The sequence below is a fragment of the Dysidea avara genome, chromosome 14 (genome assembly GCF_963678975.1).
Source record: "Dysidea avara chromosome 14, odDysAvar1.4, whole genome shotgun sequence".
Lineage (NCBI taxonomy): Eukaryota > Metazoa > Porifera > Demospongiae > Dictyoceratida > Dysideidae > Dysidea > Dysidea avara.
In genome coordinates this window covers 10,939,780-10,966,961 of record NC_089285.1, presented here as the reverse complement: position 1 = coordinate 10,966,961, position 27,182 = coordinate 10,939,780, and the positions used below count along the sequence as shown (strand labels likewise).

General features: G+C 37.0%; 5 protein-coding genes across 6 annotated transcripts; all 5 read left to right on the top strand.

The window, feature by feature from the left end:
- The first annotated feature begins 4,595 nt into the window (after positions 1–4,595).
- On the top strand, positions 4,596–10,520 carry LOC136244325 (E3 ubiquitin-protein ligase Hakai-like). Its single transcript, XM_066035897.1, has 6 exons — positions 4,596–4,755; positions 6,061–6,230; positions 8,901–8,962; positions 9,011–9,109; positions 9,251–9,469; positions 10,301–10,520. The coding sequence occupies exons 1-6, from the start codon at positions 4,644–4,646 to the stop codon at positions 10,401–10,403; spliced, it is 765 nt and encodes a 254-aa protein (XP_065891969.1). The 5' UTR covers positions 4,596–4,643; the 3' UTR covers positions 10,404–10,520.
- A 12-nt stretch (positions 10,521–10,532) lies between these two features.
- On the top strand, positions 10,533–17,533 carry LOC136244324 (uncharacterized). The gene is made up of 2 exons (XM_066035896.1): positions 10,533–10,649; positions 15,592–17,533. Exon 2 carries the CDS (start codon positions 15,612–15,614, stop codon positions 16,992–16,994), a length of 1,383 nt encoding a protein of 460 aa, XP_065891968.1. The 5' UTR covers positions 10,533–10,649; positions 15,592–15,611; the 3' UTR covers positions 16,995–17,533.
- Positions 10,718–14,412, top strand: LOC136244323 (uncharacterized). The gene has a single exon (XM_066035895.1). The coding sequence runs from the start codon at positions 10,863–10,865 to the stop codon at positions 14,106–14,108; it is 3,246 nt and encodes a 1,081-aa protein (XP_065891967.1). The 5' UTR covers positions 10,718–10,862; the 3' UTR covers positions 14,109–14,412.
- Positions 17,534–19,022: 1,489 nt separating the features above from the next.
- LOC136244952 (peroxidasin-like) lies at positions 19,023–27,040 on the top strand. 2 transcript variants are annotated; one of them, XM_066036477.1, is made up of 11 exons: positions 19,023–19,131; positions 19,517–19,840; positions 21,074–21,436; positions 21,949–22,119; positions 22,239–22,553; positions 22,704–23,066; positions 23,190–23,360; positions 23,914–24,255; positions 25,098–25,436; positions 25,618–25,941; positions 26,877–27,040. In XM_066036477.1, exons 6-11 carry the CDS (start codon positions 22,982–22,984, stop codon positions 27,029–27,031), a joined length of 1,416 nt encoding a protein of 471 aa, XP_065892549.1. In that variant the 5' UTR covers positions 19,023–19,131; positions 19,517–19,840; positions 21,074–21,436; positions 21,949–22,119; positions 22,239–22,553; positions 22,704–22,981; the 3' UTR covers positions 27,032–27,040. The 2 variants fall into 2 exon arrangements, with proteins under 2 accessions (XP_065892549.1, XP_065892550.1); XM_066036478.1 differs by having other exon boundaries at positions 19,517–20,523.
- LOC136244084 (neurotrypsin-like) lies at positions 19,391–22,707 on the top strand. Its single transcript, XM_066035603.1, has 5 exons — positions 19,391–19,430; positions 19,517–19,840; positions 21,074–21,364; positions 22,239–22,553; positions 22,685–22,707. The coding sequence occupies exons 1-5, from the start codon at positions 19,391–19,393 to the stop codon at positions 22,705–22,707; spliced, it is 993 nt and encodes a 330-aa protein (XP_065891675.1).
- Positions 27,041–27,182: the final 142 nt, after the last annotated feature.

Here is a 27,182-nt window from a genome sequence, read left to right as displayed (position 1 = left end):
CATTCACGAGAAAGATGAATACTCTTTGCAGCATCTATACCTAAAGATGGTAACCCAATTTATGATTTAGCCAAGGTGGGAACGTTTTTTTATCCAGCCACATTTCCGGTTCCAACTAGGTAAATGTGTCACTGTTAGTTGGTACATGCTCTGTATATACACTACCATCATTGCATGACTCTTCTTCACTACTTTAATTTGCTGCCTTTCATCATCATCAGCTGATTCATCATCAACTGATTCATCACCAATTACTTCCTTGGTAGAAACATGCAGTCTACAATAGAGGGGTAGATTCTGCATTGCATGCAAAATAACTAACACTTGTTCGATTCTAATTAATGCACACCTCACGAAAAGAATTTTTGAGGATTGTGGGATTAGCTTCCTTGGGGGCTCAATTGGCTCAAGAATCACGTTACACCAAGTAAGAATATGTATTACTATGTAGTAACTAATGTTTCATGGATGTTTTTTGCTGAGGAGTAGCTACTATAGCTACACTGTAGCTACCTTATACTTAGCTAGGCTATCAAGGTATACTAATCTACAAAAATTGATATCAAGGTATACTTCGTATACCCCCGTATACCCTCAATTCGAGCACTGATATCTCAGTAACCTTGATCCACTGATATTGTAACTAACACTGTTCTACAGTGTAGAACAGTGTTAGTTACAATATCAGTGGATCAAGGTTACTGAGATATCAAGAAACAATCCAACTAATTATATATTCCTTGAGTGGACAGCTATGTGCATGCATTCATTAATTTTACCTGGATAGTCACACACAATAAAGATTTGGAATCATCTCATGGCATGACATGAATGAATGTTGACTTTATAGACAGTAGCTATTTTGTCAGCTTTGCTTGTTGTAATGGCTAACATGTATAGCTACTGTGAGTACTTCACATGCAGTAATATAGGCTGATTGAAATGATTACTGATTAAAATGATATCACTGATTAAAATGGTACAAAATTATTGTAAGAAATGATATTAACCTAGGAGCATAATGTAAGCATAATCGGAACAATCAAGTGAAGAGTACAATAGGCTAAAATTTTGGCAAATTCCTGAAAGCATTTTGGGCAAAAATTTGAGCATATTTGACCCAGTCCTAGAAATAACACTGTGGATGTGGTAAAATTGTAGTCACAAACCCCTGGTATAATTGGTAATTCCAAAAACGATATGTGGCTCCAATGGGATACATCTACTGTGCTAGTACTGGTGAAACATGACAGACAGAACTGGATAAAATTATTGTAGTGGCAGACACTGCAAATGCTGATGACTGTGATAGAAAGTTGTGCTCTTATTGATTAAAATCCATTATCTTGCAAACAGTTCTACTTTGGAGACGAACCACACATAGTGACAAATGCTGTGTCAGAGCAGCCCCCTAAACTATTATGGCATAGTAAAGGTGTAAAAGGACTAAGAGTCAGCTATAATTGTTTAAGTAATTAACTGTTTTGAGTTCTCTTATGTGAATTGTACTATTACACACTCAGTAAACTGATATTCAGTGGAGCAAGATGTAGATCATTTATTTTTTTGAATAGGCTGTACAATGCAGCATGATCGGTTTGTACTTCGTTTGAGGAGTAGGCTATGCCATTTATGTGCCCACAAAGTTGATTAGCTGGTTTCATGATCAACTAAAGTTAGGATTTTTGGCCATGTGACCACTTTTTAGATATTGAAGTGTGTTGTGGCAGCCTCAGTAATAACAAAATGTTCATAACACAGCCCCACAACATAAAAACTTTTTTTTGCCATAATTGGTAAACTCTCTGGGGACAACTGGTCAATTAATATTTCATGATGTCCTTTGAATAATGAAGGAGGAGAAATCTGATAAAAATCTGCATATACCTGGTGAAATCTGTGACGCTGAGTCAATGTGCCACTTATTGTTAATTTTATGCTTCAGATCAGAAACTTACCCTAAACCAACATGATCGAGCAACTCATATTCTTTACAATCTGACTGTTCATTGCAGTTAGCTGAATGCTCTATTAGAGTACCTTGATCTTTTATTAATCATTATCGATAAGTGAAAGGGTTTACGTCCCTTCTCCTGACATTGTGGTTGGTCTTCAGCCCATCTAACCTTCCTTTCTGTATGCCTAGCTATGTAAGCAAGTTCATATATAACTTCTATACAATTATTAAACATTGAGATGATGAAATAATGGATAATAATGACCAAATTTAGGCAGTGAGACATAGCAATGCAGGCAGAGGATCTGGTTTGCAAGAAGTGGCAGTCTAAAAGGAAATTTGGAATGGTAAGTCAGTGGCAGCTTGTAGAATGAATTCTTTAAATCAAACAATTCCATTTTGCAGCAGATGAAGACCTAACATCACAATAGTCAAAAAGTGGCATTACAAAAGCTGATCTAATACACACAGCACTGCAGGTGGCCAATGACCCATATCGAACAACTGAAGCAAGTCTTGTTCTGATTCTAGATACCATGTTATGAAGATGCAAGGCCCAGGACAATACATGGTCAATCAAAACACCCAAATACTGAGCAGAATTAACTTGAGTCAACACTTTACTGCCAACGAAACACTCAGTGTTTTACCAGTCACTCTCTGACAGCTTCCAATAAGCACACAATTTTATCAACATTTAGATACCTATGAAGCCAAGTAGCAAGTCAAATTGCAAACATGTTTCCATCACATGTAACTCAGAATGGCTATAATGTAGCTCTGCATACAGATCTAATTATAACACACAGTGATTTACAACTGCAGGCAGATTATTAAAAACAATGCAAAGAGCAAAGGACCCAAGATTGATCCCTGAGGCAATTTAATAGAAATAGCACCCTAATTAGACAAATCACCATGAAACAAAACAAATGAAACTGTTTGCTGTTGTTCGGCCTTGTAATTACATACCAAATCATAAGGTGACCCTCAAACTTGAAGACTGATATCTATTTCAGTCATATACACTGTCACAATAGGAAGTAACCTTTTCAGCATTTGCCACTCAGCCATACAGAGATGGCAGCTGATTTTATGCTTATTGTGTTATAGGTACTACTTTATTATTACTGCATGTATGTAAATGATCTGTGATCACATGTGTACTGAGTGTGGTGTTCTTAATTTGTAGGTGGATTCACTTCAAGATCACAAACAACTGGTTTTCACAAAACCAACATCTAAACGAGAGTGAGTCCATGATAACGTGCAGCCGAGATGACTGCAATGAATTTAAGACAGGAACAAAGATCATGGTATATTCAATATATAGTTTGGCTTTACTATATAGACTGTGAGTTAAGATAGCAACAATTGGTCTATTTTGTGATTTTTTGTTTTCATCAAAAATTTCCAAATGTGGAGTGCAGGTGGACAGGTCACATATATCATGCCTTCATATTTCTTTCTGACAAGTAACAAGACAACACGCAATCGAAAGCACAGCTGCTTGTTCAGTATGGTATAGTCACTACACCATAACTCCTGTAGAACCATCCGCAACCAGTATTAAATTTAATCAAGCGATCAAGAGGTTAAGCAATCAAGAAGTCCTCAAAAGAGCACAAAACAATATGCTTTATACTAGCAAGTCAAGCAATCAAGGTCCCATAAATATTCGGATGAGATCAATCATCTTGATCCCAGTCACAGAAGGTTTTACAGGACCATATTATAATATATTCCTTGTTCAGTTATCTAGATCGAATTCATGATCCCTGTTAACTATGATGGCTCAGCTGAGAGAACCATCACTATTTAAATTCAATAAGACAGACAGTAGATTAGTCCTCAGTCCATTTATTTAGCAAACACAAGCTGTTTCATACTCACATGCCAATCAGTTTCACCAATAGCTATGAATCAGATACTGCCGGGTAGCTCTGTGCTGTGAGGCATTCTCAGATTAAATGCGAGACGCCATTGACAATCAGTTGGGGCAGCCTGTGAAAAACCACATTATCCAGAAAAATAATGCGTGAAAATTTTCTAAGTCGAAAGTCTGCCCAAAAAAAATGTTCGCCCTGGAAGCACTACAGACCTGCACTACAAGGCAACTTAAGCCATTTCTTGAATAAACAAGTGGCAATGGATTCTAACTTTGAAATAATCATCTACACACAAACAAAATTAAAGTAATTCCAGTTCCCCACAAACAGGGAGTATGTCAGTGACAGTAAATAAATCAGTAAACCAACTAAATTATCCGTTTAGTAGCAGCAAGTACGTAGCAACCTGGCACTTATTAAAGGATATGTCGAAACACTCTTCAGTTCCCAAAAAAAAACATGGTTTGCTCCGCAGTGATTGTGTGAAACCCTTAGACAGAGCAGAGATAATAATCAACCGCGCCCCTCTATAATCTCTGGACAAAGGTATCCCTTATGGTAAGATTTTGGAGCCATCAAACAAACCGAGATACAATTGAGGGCTTAGCGGCTCCAAGATCAACATGGATTTGTGTATATACCTTGAAGGCAAAGTAACGTCATCAACATATCCCTTGAAAGAGTGTTCCATTTAATTGGCACAATCGTACAGTAAATTACAATCGCAACCCGAGTCGCAACCAATAACTGTGGGACTATAATCTATTTATCGCACACTACTCCAATTAAAGAGCTTCATGTCTGATTCTGCTGTTAGAAAGAAAATATCGCTGCGATTAAAAGGTGATGGAGAACATAAAACAAGCAAGGAGAATAAGGCACAGACTAAAACGTCGCATGAATCTCACGGTAAGCTGCATGTTTATTAATATTGTTTATGGTATTATTAAATGTATTACCCGTGTTGTAACAGTGTAGTTAGCCTGTAAACATTGCATACAATTTGTACTGAATAACGTCTAGTATTTAAAAGCTTCATGACGGGCACACTGTACAGGTATTGCCTAATGTGTAATAGAGGTATTCCATCTCCATAACCACAGTTTTCTGTTAGCCACATTGTTGATCAAGTTGTACACAGTGTGTCATTGGGAAGAGTTTATACTAGCAACTGTGTGCCAATTAACCGCTAAAGCCTTGGAGGAGGTATATAGTTAAAGCAATGTCACACTTGCGTACTAAGGGACAAGTCAAGAGGCTAATACAGCATGAGGCGAAGCCAAGCTAGTGCTGTATTTGTCTTGAAGCATTCCCAGTGCTATGATTTTTTTTTGTACACAAGCATAGGTAGTGCTTTAAGTGGTATATTGTATGGCTTCTTGCTTGGAGCAATTCTCAAATCGCTTCAGTTTTTGGTGATCAGACTATCACTTAGTGTTAATGTAATCTATTTCTAGTTGTAGAACAAACTGGTAAGATTAGTTTGGCTAGTTTTAGCAATTTACAATGATGCGCACATGATCATTCGTGGTGTCCAAGGTTTTTTTTGTAACATTTCTTACTGCATATAATTTTCTGTGTAATTGTACTGTTGTCTGTACTGTATGGTTCATACAGTACAGTTATGCAGTTAATTGGTACTGTGAATCAAAAATATAGTACGTGGTGGCACTTTGATCCACTCTCCCACACAAGGTACAATATATTGTAGTTGTGAAAAGAATCATGCTTTCTGAATTGGTAGCTACACTACAGTGAAACGTTCAGACAACCATGCATCTGGCAACAGAAACTACTGATACGTACTCTCAGAAACTCAAGCAAAGGCTCTTCGTTACATTACTATTCACTAACAGAATAAGTGCTAGAGTCAGTTATGTATAAAGTGTTGTCTTTCTCTGTGTAAATGGCTAATTTTAAGTTTGCCCCGTAAACTTTATTACAAGGAATGTTTCCTTGTTTTTTGCAATATACGGAGTTGTTTCCAATTGATACATTATCTGTGGTTTTAGCCATTCCTACTTGAAAGGTGAGAATTTCCTATTGGTTACAGTGATGGTGTGAAGTGTTGTCATGTATATCATAGATTAATGTACTGTAAAAAAACACATTATAAAGATAGACATTTCTTTGTTGAACTGTGTTTAAATATTGTCTATTGTAAACTCCATGATAACCACTAATCATTACCATGTGTTACTCCCTTTTGTATAGGACCACCAGAAGTGAAGTCATGTAAAGTGGATTCTGCTGGATTCCCATTACACCGTGGAAAATCCCTCAACTGGAGTCAGCCAATCAATTTCTGTGCAAAGACTGCTAAAGAGCCATTAGTACATATCTGTGAGCAATGCCAGTCACCCATACTGATATATGGAAGAATGGTAGGTGTGTAGTAGAGACCACAAAGTGCCTAGATTTATGATTCTGTCTATATACACTTTACAGTACAATATTTTTAATGTAGTGTGGAGCTAATTCACAGTGTTTTAGAATAACTCTGTATGTACATGTAGTTTTTTTGTTAGTGGTGGTGCAATGATGCTAATTCACAAGAGATGAAATCAAATCTTTGTGTTCAGCATCACTATCAGGACTAAATTTACAGCTGCAGTAGAGAAATCCCCACGTAGTGAATGCTGTCTTTAAATAAGACCACCTTTTTATAATGGCCATGTCATGAAAGTCCCAAGCTCATTGAGTCCAAAAGATTTGATGAGCTCCTAATGTCAGTAAGTGGTGTTCTTCATGACTAGTAGTTTGTTTACCTCACTGCTAACCACTCCTTCAACAGTTGAGGTTTACCATGTTTACCAATATCAAAAAGGGTGTTCAGAATTATAAGCCTGACATTTGAATTTGAAATTCAACATCCAGGCATAAGTTACTGTATCTCGCCCATGCTAGTGGTGTGAAAATTATATCAATACCACAATAATTATTTCGGTAATTAAAATGTATAATAAAAAATAACAAATGAAGTAACCAAAAAGTTAGGATTGTGGGCTAGTGCTATGGAATATGTAGATTTGAATTTGAATGCAATAATCAAAATTTTAAGGATCATGAGGTTTGCACTTTCTTACAAAAAAGGTATTGACCAGAAACCAGTCTCCCTTGGCAGTATTGGTACAATGTAGCCCTTCAGTGTGTGACCCAATATGGTTATTTTTAAATTCAATCATTCAGTGGGATTTTTTTACTGCCTGACTGACCAACTGACTTACTAAGCCAACAAGTTGATGTCTAAAACCAGACACACAAAGAATACTATCCCTTGCAATGCTGTTGGCAGTGCATCTATGGGAACTGGTAATGGAATTATGTAAGGTCCTTAGCGCTAACAAAATATATAATATGTTTTAAAGAAACAGATTATTCTACCCCTTTATTGGGATATATCCGCCACATGTGATGATTGTTTGTGACTGTTTGATGAAAGCGGAGGCCATTAGTGGCAAATTGGTGACCACCACATGTTGTCATTTCATGGATTTTATCCGGAATTTCGTCATAGACATAAAAATGGCCGCTGTAGTGTGGGGTCATTCGTAAAATTTGTATGGGTGACTATGGAAAGAAATTTTTTGAATGGCAATATCTCAGCCAAGAAGGAAGATATCGAGCTCTAACCAGCAGGTATGGTTATAAATTAGCTGAAAGAATAGGAATCTAGCGTTGTTTTGATAATCAACCAAAAATCGCTTTTACGTACTTATTGTGATGTCTTATAGCCATACCTACTAGTTAGAGTTCGATATTTTCCTTCTTGGCTAAGATATTTTCATTCAAAAATTTCCTTCCCATAGTCGCCCATACAAATTTTACAAACATCCCCACACTACAGTGGCCATTTTTATGTCTGTGATGTAATTTCGGATAAGGCTCATTTCTCCATAATGACTTTTTACACCATCGTAAACAGTAGCACTACTCAAAACCTCATCAAAACTATATTTTGTACAGTACTTTCAAACATTGTTTAGGTTCATTACATAATGTATGATATCAGCTCATGTGGGGTAGTTATCTGAATAACTTGGTTCCGTATTCAGATTAGTGCTCTGTGATATATCGGTGATACCATTTATCGGGATAAATTATCTTAACCGATTATCATACCATGACAGCCTTTGATAACCGATATATCAAAATACCGGTATATCGATGAATACTGGTATAGGATTGCTTTTAACCCAACCTTTGGTATTTAATTATCCAATTTGTTGATGGTTTAGCAGACATGCCCTGAACAAAAACTTGAGGTTGTCACATTACAACACATGCCTACTTGTACTGAACTATATATTTTTTGTGTTTTTGGAATGATACCGCTTCATACTAGGCCCAAGAAATTATGCAATAGTTACAATAACAAGCTAACTATTTACCTATATACCGCGATATTTTCCTGTTACTAATACTGTGTATTCAAATTTTAATACCGCCAAGCTCTAATTCAGATAAGTGAATTTGTTAAGATCAAAAAGGATGCACACTAGCAATGAAATACTGTCACAGGGATGCAGTATATTAAAATTGCATCCCTGGTATAGCAGTGATAAATCAGCAGTGTCTGTCTCATAATACATTGATTCATTGATTATATAAGTAGCATTTTTCTGTTAATTGTTAAGTACATGTATTTCATAATTAATTTAATTTGTAGTTCATTAACTATGTTGCTAAGGAATGAACTTGTTTTGCTCATGGAAAGACAAACATAGAAACAAACACACATGTATATTTATATTTTGGGAGATGATTTCATGAATCCAAATGTACACCCACAGTCTGCTTCCAACGGTGGATGTGTGTCAAGCTTAAAATATGTCCTTGCAACATCCATTGACTTCAGTAGCAAACCATATCTCATGATGATAGTGGTAATGGCCACTTCATCAATTGTGCTCTAATTGAACAGTCATTTTCATGTAATAATCAACATTTGGACAAACATATGTCACACAGGTATACTACAAGTATATTAATCTATACGGCTCATACATAGAGTTGAAATAGTAATGCCAGCAATGTATGTTTGTTCTTTGTAGAAAAAGTGTCGCCATGCATTCTGCAGGGACTGCACGAAGAAGGCTGGTGGAAAGTGTCCGAGGTCAGTGAGATATGGTGCCACGTAGTTGTATCATTTGATCTTACACAGGTGTGGTGAGGCTGGTCAAGAATTTGATGAGTCCACTATGGGAGCAGTACATGTGTGTACTTTCGGAGGCGGTAGGTATGACAACAAAGGTTGTGGCAGGTGAGTGGTAATTACAGCATAACATGAGACGCACACACACACACATGCACACGCACACACGCAACACACCCACACACACACACACACACAACACATGTGTATGAGTACCTTACTTGCCATACATGTATTGTACACACCCAGGTCGTATCTCTCTAAACGTGACCTTGATGCACATATGGCATATCGTCACAACACCATGACCACCAATCAGCAGCCAGCACCTATGGTACCAGCTCCTCCAGCCTTCTTTCCTTTTCCCCCAGGACTTCCCCCACCACCTCTGCCACCTGCACCGGGAATTCCCCCACTGCAACCTCAAAGACTTCCTCCTCCACCAACAGACCCTAGCCACATACTGAGGTAGGCAGTTGTGAATTTGTAATGCATTGTGTATAACTGTGTAGTTTTGGGCACTTTGTAATAGTAATATTATTATGGTGTAGAAACAGTACTGTTAATGACTTGTATCTAAATTGTGATCACAAAGCAAACCATATCAATAGTGGGAGGATTTTAGTGTTTTAAAGTGTGGAGAAAAATCTTGGGATTGTTTATATTTCAGCTGAGAAAGGGGAACTACAATTCTAATATGCTTATGAGGTAGTTGAATGTTTATTATTTATTTTAATGTCTTATAGCCATATACCTGTTATAGTTCCATTTGTTTTGTGGCTGAAATATGATGAAAGATTCTTGCATTGGTGGATGTGTCGATAATGTTAAGGTCCCCCCACTGTCAGGAGCAATCTATCTAATTTTTATATGATGTCATTTTGGAAATTGGTATAAAAGCACAGTAAGGCTGCTACATGTATCAAATGCTGGAGCAGTTAGAATTTGGGTATTAAGCACAAAGGGTAGTCGCTGCTGTAGAACCATCTCTGCAACCAGCAAATCAAGTGTGATCAAGAGGTTTGAACCAAATAATCAAGTATTCCTCAAAAAAAAGGGGATTAAGCACCGTAGAAACTTTTAACAGTTAGCAAATTGATAAGTTAAAACTAAACTGTCAAGCAATCAAAGCCCTTTTCAGAAGCTATATCTTAGTTGATCAAAACTTGTGTTCTCCCAGTTGAGATGACTATTGGTAGTGGCTACCCCTTGAATCAAGCAGATTTGTTGTTTCATGCATCCTTACGTGATTATTTATCTTAGAATTTATCACATGTTTCTCTGTGTTTACTCATACAGGCCACCACCGATGAGCAGCTCAGGTGCACGTCCTCCTCCACCAGTTATGCTACCTCCTAATATGCAACCTTCACAATGGACGCCTAGCTCATCCGGAGTATAGTGTAGTGCACACACACAAAAAATGTACTCCATTTGTATTAGAACTTCATGTTTGTGATTTTGGAAATGTGATTGTTCATGTTTGCTATCGTTAGTGTAATAAGCGTCTCTTGAAAGAGCTACCGTATGTTGTAGGCGCATGCTTGTGGTAAGAGGTCGCGTGAAACTAGGGTCGCTAGGCCATGCATACCACGTGCAAGATTGAGTCCCAGGTAACTTGCCATACGAAGCTGCAGTGAAACTTTAGGTGAGTCAATACACACATATGTGAGGGTACGTTTGTAACTAAGGCCACACCAAGTCATACCTTAGTTTCTGGTCACCCGCCCGCATGGAAATCTGGAACTACAGTTTATGGGGACTATTATTGTTTTTATAGGCGCTTAACGGCACGTGACTCACCTATCTGGTTTATCACGTATTTAACACGTTTTACAAGTTTACCACGTGTGTTCATAGAATGAAGGTGTTATTGTTATTGCTATTAGTGATGACAATTGTTAACTGTTGCGTAGTGGACAAGGCTAATCACAAAGTGCTGTTAAAGTGGAAAATCATAAAATGTGAAACACAAAACACAGTTGCAGAGTTTTTTGGAGTGATCTGTCAGCAACATTTAGAAGTGGAGGTTGACTCATTGACTGTGGAAGCTGCCTATATAGGTAGGAGTAAGGAAGCACTGGATTCAACAGATTTAGACATTGATTTAGGTGAGGTTATAAGTACTTTTGGTTCCTTTTTAAAATATGAAGTTAAATCAAAGGCTACACAAGTAAAAAGCACCAGTAGTAGCGTTTCAGCATTTGCCATTATGATGGCTGCTCAGAGAGAAGAATGTCGTGGTAGATTACCCGATAAACTAGAGAAAGATACACTTACAAGAAAAGAAAAGTTGTATAATGATGTAATTGATTTGCTGGAAAAATATAACCTTTCATGGAAAGGCAGAGATGCCACAAATAGCTATGGGGTGCGTCTAGTTAAAGTACTTGTTGAGTGTTTGTGGTACCTTGATGGTCGTTACCAAATCTTCATAAAGCAAGGTTATCCAATACCACAAATCTTTACCAGCTTTACTGGCTACAATGTTCCAGAAGCATCTAAGCATCGAAAACGTAGCCTTGATAATATGGCTGCTACCACACTCCGTGATCACTCAACATCACTGCTGTCATGTTTGCAAAGTACCTACTGGAAAGAACCAATGTTTGTAAGTTTCAAAAAAGAAATTGAGTTGTTGACAGAAAGTTTGTTAGGCTATCAAGACTACCTAGAATCACAAAATAAAAAAATAAGGCTTTCGCACAATTCATGTGTCCCTATTCGAAAAATTTCAGAGTCTATAAGTATTGAAATCATTAAAAGGAAACAATTTATAGCTCCATGCCACAAAAGCTTGAGCGTGGCTCTATCACAAGCTGAAGCATATCAACATTTGTCTGTAGGAGAATTTTGTCCTAGTGATGTTCAGTGCCGTTACAGGTACATGCAAAGGTTAAAATCAGGTTTAAATGTTCCCTTTGTCCTTTTGACCTACTCTCCTGGAAACAACATGGGAAATTTATATTTTGTGTGGAATTTTGAAAGCAGTGACACCATAGAAACTGTTTTTCAGAAGAGTTTACCTGTTGTTGATACAATTAAATCATTATTGCCACAATATCATACAAGAGCGATGCGTAAAGCACTCCTGTCAAAGTATGGCTGCATTACAAGTAAAATTCAACCTGCACTCTTAAGGCAGTTTTATAGAGATTTAACTGGGGATTGTTCATCGGCTTCTAATCTTTCTGAAAAGGAAATTGATCTTCGTGTGGCTCACATCATTGATATGGAGCCAAGTGATCCAAGCACAGTTTTTGATCTTCGTTCCTTAAATTCTTCAAGTGATCGCAAAAAATATGACGTTTTTTGGGAATGTTGTTCAAAGTATTTAAATGAATCCATCGGTACTGCTGTTGATGACAGACGTCATTCTGATGTGGTGCATCTGGCACAAGCTATATCTATTCGTGACCTCCGTGATGAAGTACAAAAGAAATGTCCTGAAGGTACTTCTATACCGTCGTTGGAATGGATCAGACTACAATTTTGGCCAAAGTCAAAAAGGTCAAGTAGTATTCATTATACTGGAGTTCTGAAAATCAAATTTATGGTACAAAAACGCCAATGGCGCAAAGAACATTGTGATGCTCATTATGGAGCAGCTGTATTTAGGTATTTACGTGAACTAGCCATCAAATTCTGTGAATACACTGGTTTTGTTTGCTTAGATGATAAGCACAAAATTAAAATTGGCGAGCCTGGGTATCCATTAGCTGCAGCTGAACGTGGTCGCCGTGTTGTGGTATCTGCTACGAAGACATTTGAGGTTGGGGACCATGACTTTTCAAGAGTGTCTGTAATCCCTTCAGTATCATTGTTGGTAGACGTTCCAGCTGATATCTCTGAGTCTTGGTATTCTGGTCGAGTAAATGTTTGTTTAAAGGAGAGTGCATTTCAACCCTCATCTCCACTTAGACATATGTCTGAGTTGCATAAAATTCTTACTCAAGCTAATTTTGACAAACCCATATTATGTATCTACACAGATGGTGGCCCAGATCACCGAACCACATATGTTTCAGTTAAGCTTTCTCTAATTGCCCTTTATCTTAAGTTGGACTTAGATTATTTAATTGCTGCCAGGACACCGCCTTACCATAGTTGGCGAAACCCAGTAGAAAGAGCCATGTCACTTCTAAATTTGGGATTGCAATGTGTTGGCATGATGAGAAGAGAAGGCAGTGAATCATTTGAAAGAGAAATGGCACAATGTGGCAATATGAAAGCTATAAGAAAGGCAGGAGACAAAAGAGAGGGATTCAAGGGTGATCTAGAGGACTCTGTAGAGCCAGTTAAGGGTTTACTATCTCAAATATTTCAGAGACTAAAGTTGAAGGAAAAAGATGTAAATTGTATTTCTCCTGCTACGGACACTGAAATCACAGAAATGTGGGAAGAATTGAAATCTATTGATCCTGGATGTGGTGATCCACAGTCACTGAAGACAAAGTCAGCAGTAACAGAAAACCCAATACTAAGCCAATTTTTCTCCCACTGCTGTCGAGAGCGACATTACTATTTTGAAATTAAGAAATGTGGCAAGGACGAATGCCATATTTGTAGGCCTGTCAGATTAGCCTCATCTGTGTTTCAAAATATCCACCACTTTCCTGACCCAGTTCCAGCAGATAATGATCATTATAAATCTTTTAGTGACATTTATGGACATAACACTACAGAAGAACATCGACCATCTTTAAAGAAACGGTCGTCCAAAGAGAAGACTCTGCCATTTCATGGAAAGCTTCAGCATGTTAAAAATGCAAATCTAATGCTTGAATGTGAAGAGTGTGGTATGTGGCGGCTAATTTATGCCAAAACAAAGCTTACCAAAGCACAGAGTGATAATTTGCAAGCAGCCCTTGAAGGAATGTCATTTTCCTGTGGAGCTCCGCTTCAAGAACTAGAGTTACCATCTGACTTGATTGACACTGTGTTTGTACGTAATCTGAACTGTCATGAACCTATTGAAGCCCTGTACTATAGTGCTAAATACGAGCCCATATGTGTATACTGTGCAAAGCCACAGGGTTTCACTGATGATAAGCAGTACCCCCAATGCAGTGACTGTAAGGATAAGCCTGTTGTTACTAAAAGGTAACTTCAGATTTATAATTTTGTCTACATGAATGCATAGTATACACCTTTGAGATGTTGTAGTTTTTAGAGTTTTCTTTTTGTGTTTGCTATGTACGTTTTTACCAGTCATCAACTTTTGTGTTTTCAGTACATCTTGGCAGTATTTTGTAAGTGTATACGTATGCTTATGTTGTGTGTGTCTGTCTGTTATTCACTGAAGTTTTAACATGAAAAATTAACTGGAAGTAGCTATGCAATTAAATTTAGTTATTAGTGAAAGTCATGTTCATCCTTTGCATTGTGTGAGGGTATAGTATAGTACAGTATATGAGGGTGTAGTATAGTCCTCAAGTCCTGATCATCCGCCCGCCCGCATCAATTTCTTAGGTTGGGTGTGACCAGAAACTAAAGTATGACTTGGAGTGGCCTAAGCCTTTAAGTAACATCATCGCTAGCATAGTAGATTCCGTCTTCACTACTTGCACGTGCCGCACTATTTTGAGTGTGTGTGTGTGCACACGTAAAAAATCGTGCTTTTCTAGGATATATTGAAAAATTTTTTAGCAGTGTAGTATGTCCAGCAAGTTTCTGCCGTGAAATCGCTAGCATTCATGCAACGCACTGTCCAGGTAGTCGGCAGGTAGGTTTTGTCTGTGATCTCTACGCTAGCGTGTGATGCTCGGAGTGACGGGGCTGAGTGCATGCCATGCTGGGGTGAGCCGTGTTAATAGCTAACCTGTTTTCTTTGATGTGTGCGATGATGCAATAGGCTATATAACCACATTAGCTATTATATTGCAAAATGTAAATGCACAGGTGTCCACAAGCAGTGGTGAAGACATGCAGAATGACACAGCGATGGTGTAGTATATAGGTGTAAGTGAATTTTAAGGGGGCTTGGAGGTGCAACCTCCAGAAGCTGAACAATTTTTAGGCTTTTATGCAGTTCATAATGCAAATCCCTCTCCCCCCACCAGGTGTACAGAAACTTTGTTTCACCAAAAAGGGCTGTACACCTTCCCCCAGAATTTTTTATGTCCATAAGGCTGGCTGCTGAGTTATGTACAAATTTCCATAGCATACAGAGCATTAAACCAGGACAAGACTAATAGAGCACAACCAGTTTTCCATATACGTATATATATCCTACTGTTTGTATATGGCAAATTGTAAACAGCATAACAGTTACTATCTAATTCTGTGGTAGAGCCGTTTTTGATTGTAATGCAACCCTGTCTAAATTGTTAAAATCATTTTTAGGAATATGTTCAGTTGTCAAAACACCTTTAAAAAGAGAATAGTATTCAGATAAATGAATTTGTGTGAGTCCATTGGTTCTATACGGTCAATTACTCTAACATGGCATACATTTACCCTAATAGAATGCACACTATAGTGACTTGGCATTCAGATGTTCAGGTCACTGGCCATGGGGTTTAGATAACCAAGAATATGCTATAATAGTAAATTGGGTAATTTCATTGCATAACGTGTTATACTTACAGGTACCTTGAATACAGTGAGAATGAAGAGAGGTTTATTGCAGCAGACAACATCGTTGGGAGACATTATTAACTTCATTGGTATTGGAAGATTCCATTTACTCATTATCTTTATAACTTGTGGAGGATATTGTGCATTCTGTTGTGAACTGATGGTCTATGTGTTCCTTAGTGATAGGCTAGGAGATGTGTGGAATTTGACTCACCTCCAATACTCACTTCTACCATTTGGTACTAACTGTGCTAACTTTATTGGCGGACTGGTGTTGGGTTATATGAGTGACAGATGGGGAAGAGTTTGGTCATTTGCCATCTCTACAATGTTCATTTTTGTGTTTGGATTAGTGTCTGTTTTTGCAACTAGTTTTTCATTCTTTGTTGTGATGAGAGTGCTAGTCAATGTTGGTATTTGTGGAGCACTGACTACATTGTTCCCTACACTATTGGAGTTTCTTCCTTCTAAGGATAGAGGCAGATACATGACCTACATCATTCTGTGTGGTACTCTTGGTGCTACGTTTACTGCCGGCTTATCGTGGTGGTTGGTACCAACATACCCTAAACTGGGCTGGAGAATTGTATTGTTTATATGTGCTGTCCCATCGTTCATCATCTTATTTGTCAGAATGCTGTTTCGTTATGAGTCCCCTCATTTTCTTGTTGGACAAGGAGAGCTGGGTAAGGCTGCTAGTGTACTAGAGACCATGGCTACTATTAATGGTCGTCCATTACATGACATTGGTCTCAGCAGACGTGAGAAGGTAATTCAGGTGTTACACGAAACATATGAGACAGCTCAAGATGAGAACAAAACTCCTGTGACTTCATTATTCCAGAGGAAATACCTACGCACAACTCTATTGCTGTCTGTTGCATTTATTTGTCAAACTGGTGGATATTGGGGTGTGACATTGTTTCTGCCTGCACAGCTGGAGAAACTAGGAGTTGATGGATACTTCAATACTTTTGCTGTATTTCTTGCTGAATTCCCAGGAATACTGTTAGTTGCAATTATCATTGAATGGCCGGAAATTGGACGCCTGAATACCTTCAGGATATTCTCAGCTATGACTGTGTGTTTTATGGCATTGTTTGGGATTGTACAGAACCCTATTGCAACCACAGTCTTTTCCATGTTACTCTACTTTGCCATGGTGCCAATATTTGGAATAATGTACACTTACATATCAGAAGTGTATCCAACAAGAGCACGATCTGTTGCCCTAGCCTACATGAATTTTATCGGCAGCTTGCCAGGGTTAGTGACACCATTTGTGAGTGGTTATTTGGTGGATGTCAAACTGGTGTGGCTTTATCCTGTGGTATGGGCTGTTGTATTTTCCGTGCAGCTAGTTGCTGCAATATTGCTGCGTCAAGAAACCCATCATACTGAACTGCTTGAATGAAGTACAATGCAAGAGTTCACTATCCCTACTTAGTCATTGAAAACTGTAGTTCATGATGTTACTTTTCACTTAGCTACATACTTTCACTTACAAGTTCTGTTTCATGTCAAGTTTTTGTGTACAACACTATCTAGTCAGTAACAATTTCCTCAACTGTTAAACTATTATCAAGAGTATACACTCTTGTTGTTACTTACTGTAGAATTGCTGAATGTGGCTCTAGCTCTGCATGACTATATGACTACTGTATATTATTACACTGTAGAGCCTTTAGTAGATCTAAGAGTTGATCATTTACACGTTTAGCAGCCACCTGTTTATAGACGGACTTTACATTCATATGTGAGATATGGTACAGCACTCCTACAGTTTGCTAGTACTTTTCTGGGAATGTTAGAAAATGATTAGTCCAGAGGTGTTCATGTTTTAGTAAAGTGATCTTGTAACAATAGCAGTTGAAGGCTTAGGTTGTGTATGTAGTGTAGCCTGCATGTAGTGCTATTGATAATGTGGTTTATTATGACTTAGCGATACAACAAGAGGGACTTTCATGAGTAGACACTTTCATGTGGTTTGTATCTTTCACTTCATTAATTTTGTTGTACTTGAGTAGTGTACAGAATGTGCATGCACCTTCATGTCATGATAGTGTCTGGTTTGCTTAGACTATAGTATGGTGTTATTCACCATCTTGGTTTGTGTGTGTGTGTATGCTATCTGAGACTTGAAGTTTAGAGAAAGGGATTTCATCAAACCATAATAATTACTGTACAATCAGTGATGAGAGGTGACAACACTATAACAGTAAACAAGATCACTGTCACTTTCAGCTGTATCTATACACCTCGTTTGATTCAGATGCAATAACTTAATGCTGTTCACACAGGTCCCATAATCTGAATACTTGTATGATTCCATGCATGATATGAAATGTATTGCTAACAGCAAGATTATCAGTGACAAAGCCATTAGTAATTTTAAGTCTCTTTTGTATGGACCACACCCACCTTATAAATATTTGCAAGAAGGCATATTACTGTAGTAATAACATGTTGAGTACTAAAACTTGAACATTTTGCTGATATAAGTCTGTAAGTCTTTGTGTTTCTGATACTGCCAACACATATCTTTTAAATCTTTATTTTGATATTTAGTGCATGGAATGATAATTACACAAAACGTTTGCAACATAAGTAATGGGTGGTTGCAATATTATAATTAACAGCGTAGCTATCACATAATGTAATTATGTGATTATATGTGATTATATGTGATGTGATTACTGATTACTGTACATTTGAGCAGTTATGTATGTCAAGGTTTGTAGTAATTAAAATAATATAATGTAAATTATACTAATATGTCTAGATACCTTAAAACATTAGTTAACTTTAGTGCCTGTAATGTACAAAGGTTGATTATACTCTTAACTTGTATATAGATAACTTAAAATGTATGTGGTACCCCTTTAGAATGTAGTTACTGCCCGGGGATGTTAAAATCTCCTGACTATGGGAAAATTTTCAAGAGTGATTGTTACTCTTCATTTTCAAGGGTGTGGCTAACACTGATAAACTTATGTTAAAATTCACCAGTGGTATCACTGAAAAGTCACCATGTAAGCCCTGAAAACTTGATGAAACTATTATACCCTTCATGATAAATTCTAGTGTTTAAATGTGTGCAATTTCATTTACATTATTATTATGATTATTATCATTTACATTATTATTACGATTTCATTATGTGATTATATGTGATATATGTGATATTATGTGATTATAATTAACAGCGTAGCTATCACATAATGTAATTATGTGATTCTGGTTTCCTGCCTGGTCAAGGAATTGCCTAATAATTATTGTGTGGCTAAGGGTGACCATGGTAACAGTGTGGTTTACTATTGTTATCATTAGAATACACTGTGTGGTTTTTAGAGGAATAGTGGATTCTGGGAATGCATCATGTGTCATATTTGTTTGCTATATATGAACACAGTATTATATAAGAAATTTCATTTCAGTTTGTTGACTGTTTTGTGTTTGTGTTAGGAATACGTATATGAATTATAACCTAATCATGAGAAGTGTGCTTGCCAGTGTATTAATTGTACATTTGAGCAGTTATGTATGTCAAGGTTTGTAGTAATTAAAATAATATAATGTAAATTATACTAATATGTCTAGATACCTTAAAACATTAGTTAACTTTAGTGCCTGTAATGTACAAAGGTTGATTATACTCTTAACTTGTATATAGATAACTTAAAATGTATGTGGTACCCCTTTAGAATGTAGTTACTGCCCGGGGATGTTAAAATCTCCTGACTATGGGAAAATTTTCAAGAGTGATTGTTACTCTTCATTTTCAAGGGTGTGGCTAACACTGATAAACTTATGTTAAAATTCACCAGTGGTATCACTGAAAAGTCACCATGTAAGCCCTGAAAACTTGATGAAACTATTATACCCTTCATGATAAATTCTAGTGTTTAAATGTGTGCAATTTCATTTACCTTGCAGCATTTGCACAGTTGCCATCAGATGTTCGTTTAGTGGATGGTGATGGCTCATACCGAGGTAGGCTAGAAATCAAAAACACTGGAGAATGGGGGACTGTGTGTAACAGGAATTTCAATAATGCTGCAGCGAATGTTGTTTGTCGTCAGTTGGGGTATACAGGAGCATATCGTATACAGTCATTTAGGAGTGGTCCAGCTGGTGGAGTTATCTGGCTAGAAAATGTTCAGTGTAATGGAAACGAGGCATCAATATTGGAGTGTAGTTATGATGGGTGGGGTAATACTAGCTGTAGCCATGATGATGATGTTGGCATTTCTTGTACAGGTACATGTATCCTTACATGATTTAAAGTATCTGATGCTGTTATACATAAAATAAGTGATGCCACTGGAAGCTTTGTCCCTGAACATCATGCAGAGGTCCACAGTGTACATGTCAGGCTTGTCAGTTTCTGATGATGCGCATTCATATCATCTTAGGCCATTGCTATTTGTATGGCAGTCACGTGAATAAAAATAAAACTTAGACAAAACTGCAACAGTTAGGAGAATCAAACCCAAAACATGGCAAAAATACTATCCACTGCCAAGGTGAACCTATAAAAGCATTAAAAGATAAACTAAAAACTGAACCCAACCCTAACCTAATGCTAACTGACAATCCCATGATATCTTTCATTGTATGCATGGAGATAAGTTTTGGTGAGTGCAAAGTGCGCTAGACTTTGAGAGCACAAAGTGCCCTACCCTGGCAAAGCTGGCCATGGACTAACCCTAGCTTGCCACAAACTCACCAAAAACTTACCTCAAATAACTAGTAAAACCCTTTACTTGCAATGTTTAAGTATAGCAGAGAAAACTCTATTCCAGCTGCTGGTGCATGCCTAGATTGGGATCAAGTCACTCTTTGGTCTGGAATCTTTTTCTACAGTTTTAGTTACATATTTCTGACTTCCTGTATTCACAGGCTTAGTCTTCTCACAAGTCCCTAGTGGGACAGCATTTCAGGTGAGTGTGTTTGATTGTTAAGTTGTAAAAGGACCGCTGTACGAATAGCATAAAGATGTTCATACGGCTTGCGCTGCAGTCACTTTGTATATGATATACATTTGTATTTGGTATACAGTGGGGCGCATATAAGTTATCTATATAAACTCATTAGAATCAACTACTGCACAATGCATATGAATCATTGGTTTATTGCTTTACAACATGACCATAAATCACTGTAGTCAAGTGTTAAAGTGGGAAATAATCATCGAATTGAATGCATACGCATTCGTCTATTAGAAATAGTGCAAATTCTGGTCCTGCCTGTGTATGTTACGTGTGTGTGTGTGTGTATGTGTGCGTGTGTGTGTGTGTTTGCATGCGTACGTGTGTCTGTATGCCTGCGTATGTGTACTTGGGTGCATGTACGGCCCTACCTTATATCTCTTACAATCACCAACATTAATTTTGATTTCTTATAATGTTGCATTGTATCAATCACTGGTATATGTAATTAAGCATGTTGTTGTTTAGAACTATGCATAGATTATGTACATTTATTTTGTAGTTAAAGAAGGGTCAGTGCAGTTTATTGGAGATACTAGTACAACAACATCTGATGTAAAAGTTGGAAGTGTTCTAGCATACTACAACGATCAGTGGGGAATAATACTTCACTACAATGGCTGGAATGAAATGCATGTGCAGGTAGTATGCAGGCAACTAGGTTATCACAGTATTACTGGAGACTTTAGTCCATGCTCATCATGTGGACATGTGCCATGCTCCAACAGATTTCCTATTGGTCTTTGGGAAACTGGTGCTAAATGTACTGGGAACGAAGAGTCATTATCAGGATGTATTTCAAATTACTGGAGACTAAATAGGTCATGTGACATGTTTTATAGTTCAGTTGGAGTCCGCTGCTCAGGTAGATTTCAAACAATAGACAAACATTATACAATCACCTACAGGAGTTTATGGTTTCGCTACAAAAATAATAGGAATGCAACTTAAAGTATTGATAAATTTAATACTTATACTTAAAGGAGCATACATATACACAATTCATTCATATACCAATTGGATTAAGTATTTTTCATATCTCTAAGAAATGTGCAGTGTTAAAATATTGTGTGTACTATCATTTAAGGGTGTACGCAAAACACAGAAAATAACAGTATCTTAGACAGAAATGTATGAGGTTATATATATATACAAGTTAATTATGATTGAAATTACTCTGAGGCTTAACAAATAATTTTATGAACAATTTGCCTGGGAAAGGTTTCTTTATGTTTTTGCTTTTTTTACCTGGAATCGCCTGATTAAGTTTGCCATAATATTTGTCTGCCATGCAGTCTGTCCACTCTCAACTAAATATTTTCCCTATTATATATGCATGTATATACTATAGTACAACATACCTTGCTCTTTGTGTAGTACCAGTACAAGGTGGATGGTCTTCGTGGAGTATATCTCCTTGTAGTAGCGAATGTACTGGTGGAATTAGAAGATAAAGCAGAACCTGTGATAATCCAGCACCACTAAATGATGGAGAATTTTGTAAGGGAACATCAAGCTTCACCGAGAACTGTGGATCTACTGAGTGCAGTAAGTAGTTATTTTTGTGCACATATGATATCTCTAGTACCCAAATTTGGTATATAGGTCCATATACTACCATATGTATTGTTATAAAAGAGTGACCAACTCATATGTGTTTTTTGTAGACTCGTTATCAGATGTTCGCTTAGTGGATGGTGATGGCTCATACCGAGGTAGACTAGAAATCAAATACACTGGAGAATGGGGGACTGTGTGTAACAAAAATTTCAATAATGCTGCAGCGAGTGTTGTTTGTCGTCAGTTGGGGTATATAGAAGCATATCGTGTACAGTCATTTAGGAGTGGTCCAGCTGGTGGTTTTATCTGGCTAGAAAATGTTAAGTGTAATGGAAATGAGGCATCAATACTGGAGTGTAGTTATGATGGGTGGGGTAATACTAGCTGTAGCCATCACGATGATGTTGGCATTTCTTGTACAGGTAAATTCAGACTGCAAATACCTATGCATAAATATTGTACATGCATGGGTATGAACAATGTGTCAAAGTGTCACTACATATATAAGATTTGAATCCTCTATGTATTCACATAATGACTATTATCTATATAGACACATTGTTGTTCTTTAGCTAAACCAGGATCAGTCCAGTTGCGCTTGGATTCTACTACAGTGACACCTAATGTAAAACTTGGCAGTGTTCTAACATATTATAATGGTCACTGGGGAACTATACTTAATTACAATGGCTGGAATGAGAATCATGTCCAGATAATATGCAGACAGCTGGGGTATCACAGTACTACAGGAGACTTTAGTCCTTGTCTAACATGTGGACATGTGCCGTGCTCCAAGAAGTTACCAATTGTCTTGTGGCATATTGATGCTGCATGTACAGGAAGTGAAGAAATGCTGTTAGAGTGTCACTCTAGTGATTGGTCAGCAAACAGAACATGTACAGTGCCCTACAATACAGCTGGAGTCCGTTGTTCAGGTACTGTATTCATGTATTTGTAGTGGCTAAGCAGTTTTTATATCATGAGTTTGTATTTACATAATTTAAACATTCGTTTCCTTTGAAGAATCGTGCACCCTTATCACTTTTTTATTTATATAGTACCAATACAAGGAGGATGGTCATCTTGGAGTATATCTTCTTGCAGTAGTAATTGTATTGGTGGAATGAGACAGCATAGAAGAACATGTACCAATCCATCACCACAAAATGGTGGAGAATTTTGTATTGGAAGATTTTCTTTCATTGAAAGATGTGGATCTTTGGATTGTGGTAAGTCATATAATAGTTCATAATTGCTGCATGTTCACTGGAAGATTGAAGGAAGGTACTTGTGAGGCACTGATTGAAGCCCTTTTTTTACCATGCACCAGTAGAAGTTTAAGTCCATATGCAGTACAAGATAACAATGGAAAGGGGGCTATTAGACTAGGATCCAGCTCAATTTGTACATACTGTAACTTTTAATCACTTTCCTATAAGTCTGCATACATACTATGTCACATCAACAAGTAAGGTGAAATGTGAAACAGAAAAACAGGACGCAGTATGATTCAAAAGAAACTTTACTATATACAATTAATGGTTACTAGGTCTTTACAGTGCTTGGTATATACAGATATACAGACCTAATGATCCATTGGTGACCTCTTTTTCTTTACATGTTGTACAGTCTAGCAGATAACAGTATCATGCATACTGAAAGACATGCATGTCATCTTGAATATGTACTTAAAAGAAAAGAAAATCCCTTTTCTCTACACACTGAGCTGTAAATATTGTAAACCATGCAGAGTTTCATTCATTGTTTATTTCTTTACTACAGTTATCCCCATTGCTGTCAAGCAACCAACAGACACAATGTTCATAGTGAGTGGCAGTAGTGTCAACTTTACTTGTGCTGCTACTGGTAAACCACGACCTGCTATTAACTGGTTCAGAAATGATAATAAATTATTAACCAACCATTTAAGTGATGGAGGAGTTCCAGTTATAATAACTAACAGTATAATGGGAAATTGTACCATCACTGATCCTCCTAGTCAGTGTGTGTCATCCAGTACACTACAGATATTGAACACTAGAGCGGTTGATAGTGGAGAGTATACTTGTATTGCTAGTAATGAAGCTGGAAGTGATACAGTGATGGTTAACCTGATAGTCAATGGTAAATATGAGCACTAAATCTGACTGTATATGCTGTAATAACATGTTCACACATGTGTTTAGACTGATTTGTGACATGCTTTCACCTACATGTACCACATCAGCTACACCATGGACCTACCTTCGTCGTTCTTTGTGTCCCATTTCTTCCTCCACTACCTTGATTCAAGGAGGGTAGTGCATATATTACCTGATGTGCTGACTATCAAGCTTATACCTGGAATCTCCATACTGACTGTATTGATTGAAAAAAAACACTTCTTGTACTGTTCTTCATTTGTAATCATGTGTGTTTACCTATATATACCTGCAGCTATTCTAGTAGAAATTTAAACCCTTCTTCAGTAATGGCTATACAGTTGACAAACAGTATGAATAATATGTGTGCTTTAATATAGCTGTGGATGCAGGTCACATTTCTTGTTTCACAGCATTAAATTCCATGATACCTGCTTAAAACTACCAAACTTTTCCTTGTAGCTACTTGTATTAGAAATGATATGATATGATGATATACAATCTTTGATTTGTGGTCTCATGTATACTTACAGTGATTACATTAATTGGTTAATAATTGCTACTAAGTCACATGTACTGCCTTTCTTATTATGTACGTGAGTTTTGCAACAATGTATTACCTTAGTACATTATGGGATTCTAATTATAAAGCATAAGACAATTCAGTGTTGCCAAGAAAAACGTTGCAATAATTCTCTTGACAGGTTACTATAATTTCATTCAGTATATTCACCACAATTAATCAAAACAATATAATTTGATGTTGGGAGAGCATGTGTATAAGTGTATCTAACAGTGCCATTATGTATATTTTCTTTCCTGCAGTCATCCCAATCGTTGAACCACTGGTAGACAGACATACCACATCTGGTGAAGATGTCAATTTTACATGTACTGCTACTGGTACACCACAAGCTGTCATTAGTTGGTTAAGAAATAATAATGTGCTTATAAGTAGCAACAGTTTAAGTGATGGAGGAGTTCCAGTTGTAATATCTAACAGTGTAATGGGAAACTGTACCATCACTGATCCTCCTAGTCAGTGTGTGTCATCCAGTACACTACAGATATTGAACACTAGAGCAGTTGATAGTGGAGAGTATACTTGTATTGCTAGTAATGAAGTGGGAAGAGATACAGCAATATTTAATGTAATAGTCAATGGTACGTCAGTGTATATTGCAGGTGTAACCTTAGTCCTCATACAGGATGGCATATTGCAGAAAAACTATACTGTAGTGCAGCATTATTTAAGGATTTATCCTTATTTTTCAAAAAAAAAATCAATTTGTATATGGCAAAATTTTATTTTATGTATTATAGTGCTTTATTTTCTCTCACACAGTTTTTCCTGTAATCACTCATCCACCAGTAGATGTAAATGCTAACTTAAGTGAAGAAGTTAACCTTACATGTATTGCCATTGCTAAACCACAAGCTACTATTTACTGGATTAAAAACATGAAGACTGTTATTGGTAATCATTTAGGGAGGATGGTATCTAACAGTGTGATGGGAAACTGTACCATCACTGATCCTCCTAGTCAGTGTGTGTCATCCAGTACACTACAGATATTGAACACTAGAGCAGTTGATAGTGGAGAGTATACTTGTGTTGCTAGTAATGAAGTTGGAAATGATACAGTGACTGCTCAGCTAATCATTGATGGTATGTAATTTGTATAAGTTAAAAATCTTAAAATTTGGATGGAATATGACAATGCATGGGTTATATATAATTTTCTCTTGTTTGCTAGGCATATCACTGTAATTTACAAGTATAGTATTCTATGTCAGTTTTATCTTGTTCATGTTTCTATACATAGCCTATGCATGATCGAGTATATGCAGCTAACCATATAATTATGTGTCTGCCTGTTTGCTGTATAGCTATTAGTTATGAGTAGCCATCAATCAGTCAGTTTGACCACCATAACTATACCAGTAACTTTAAATTATACAATGGCAAAATTGTTCCCAGCAATCTTTCATTAACAATCTTAGTAAAACTTGTTGAAAGCACTCATGATCAGAAGGTATTTTTGGGCCAAGCTGTTGCAAATAAAAAGTGAGGGTGGGTTTTTGGTAATATTTTGAGAAGATAAATACAAACATTCATGATCCCTACTATAAAATGCAACCGATACTGTATGATCATGCATGCATGTACTTAATACCACAAATCTAGAAGCATTTACATGGGTAAACTTCCATTTTGTGTACATTATGAAGCACATTGCAAAATAAACTTTCACCAATTTTGTTTGCCACCCACTTTCATGGGAACAAGACAACCATCATAAATAAAGCTTCTGGAATTTTGACTAGACTGTTGTAAAGTGTACAGGTAACCAGATTAATGTGCTACATACTTACCTGGGCTCTCATGTTTCCATAATATGCATAGCTTCTGTTATTCAGATTGCCTCATGCCCCAGTTGATATATACAAGCCTTGCCAATTGGTTATTCTAAAAGTTTGAGTAGGAAACTGTGGTAAAAATGTTGTTAACATTGTGAAGTACAGCTCTTTGCTTACTTCATTATACATCTTTGCATAATTGTATTTTAACCCCTACTTCATCTAATCGTGTTAATGTTACAGGATTAATGGATGGAACAGGAGAGAATAAGTCACCTTCAACAGTAGGAATCATCCTTGGAGTTTACACATCATTTTTGATAGTGATAATAATGATTTTACTTTTGGTTTTTGTGGTAGTCTTACGCTATAAGCACATGCAGGCAGAAATTAAATGACTACCAGGAGATAACAATCATATATTATGTTATTGTATAATTATATAATATGAAACTGTATAAATGCTCACTGTATAGTTATTTCATGTTCACCTGGGCCCTGGCTAAAGCCATTTCAAAGAGGTAAGTGTTTAATCAATGGAAAATAAAT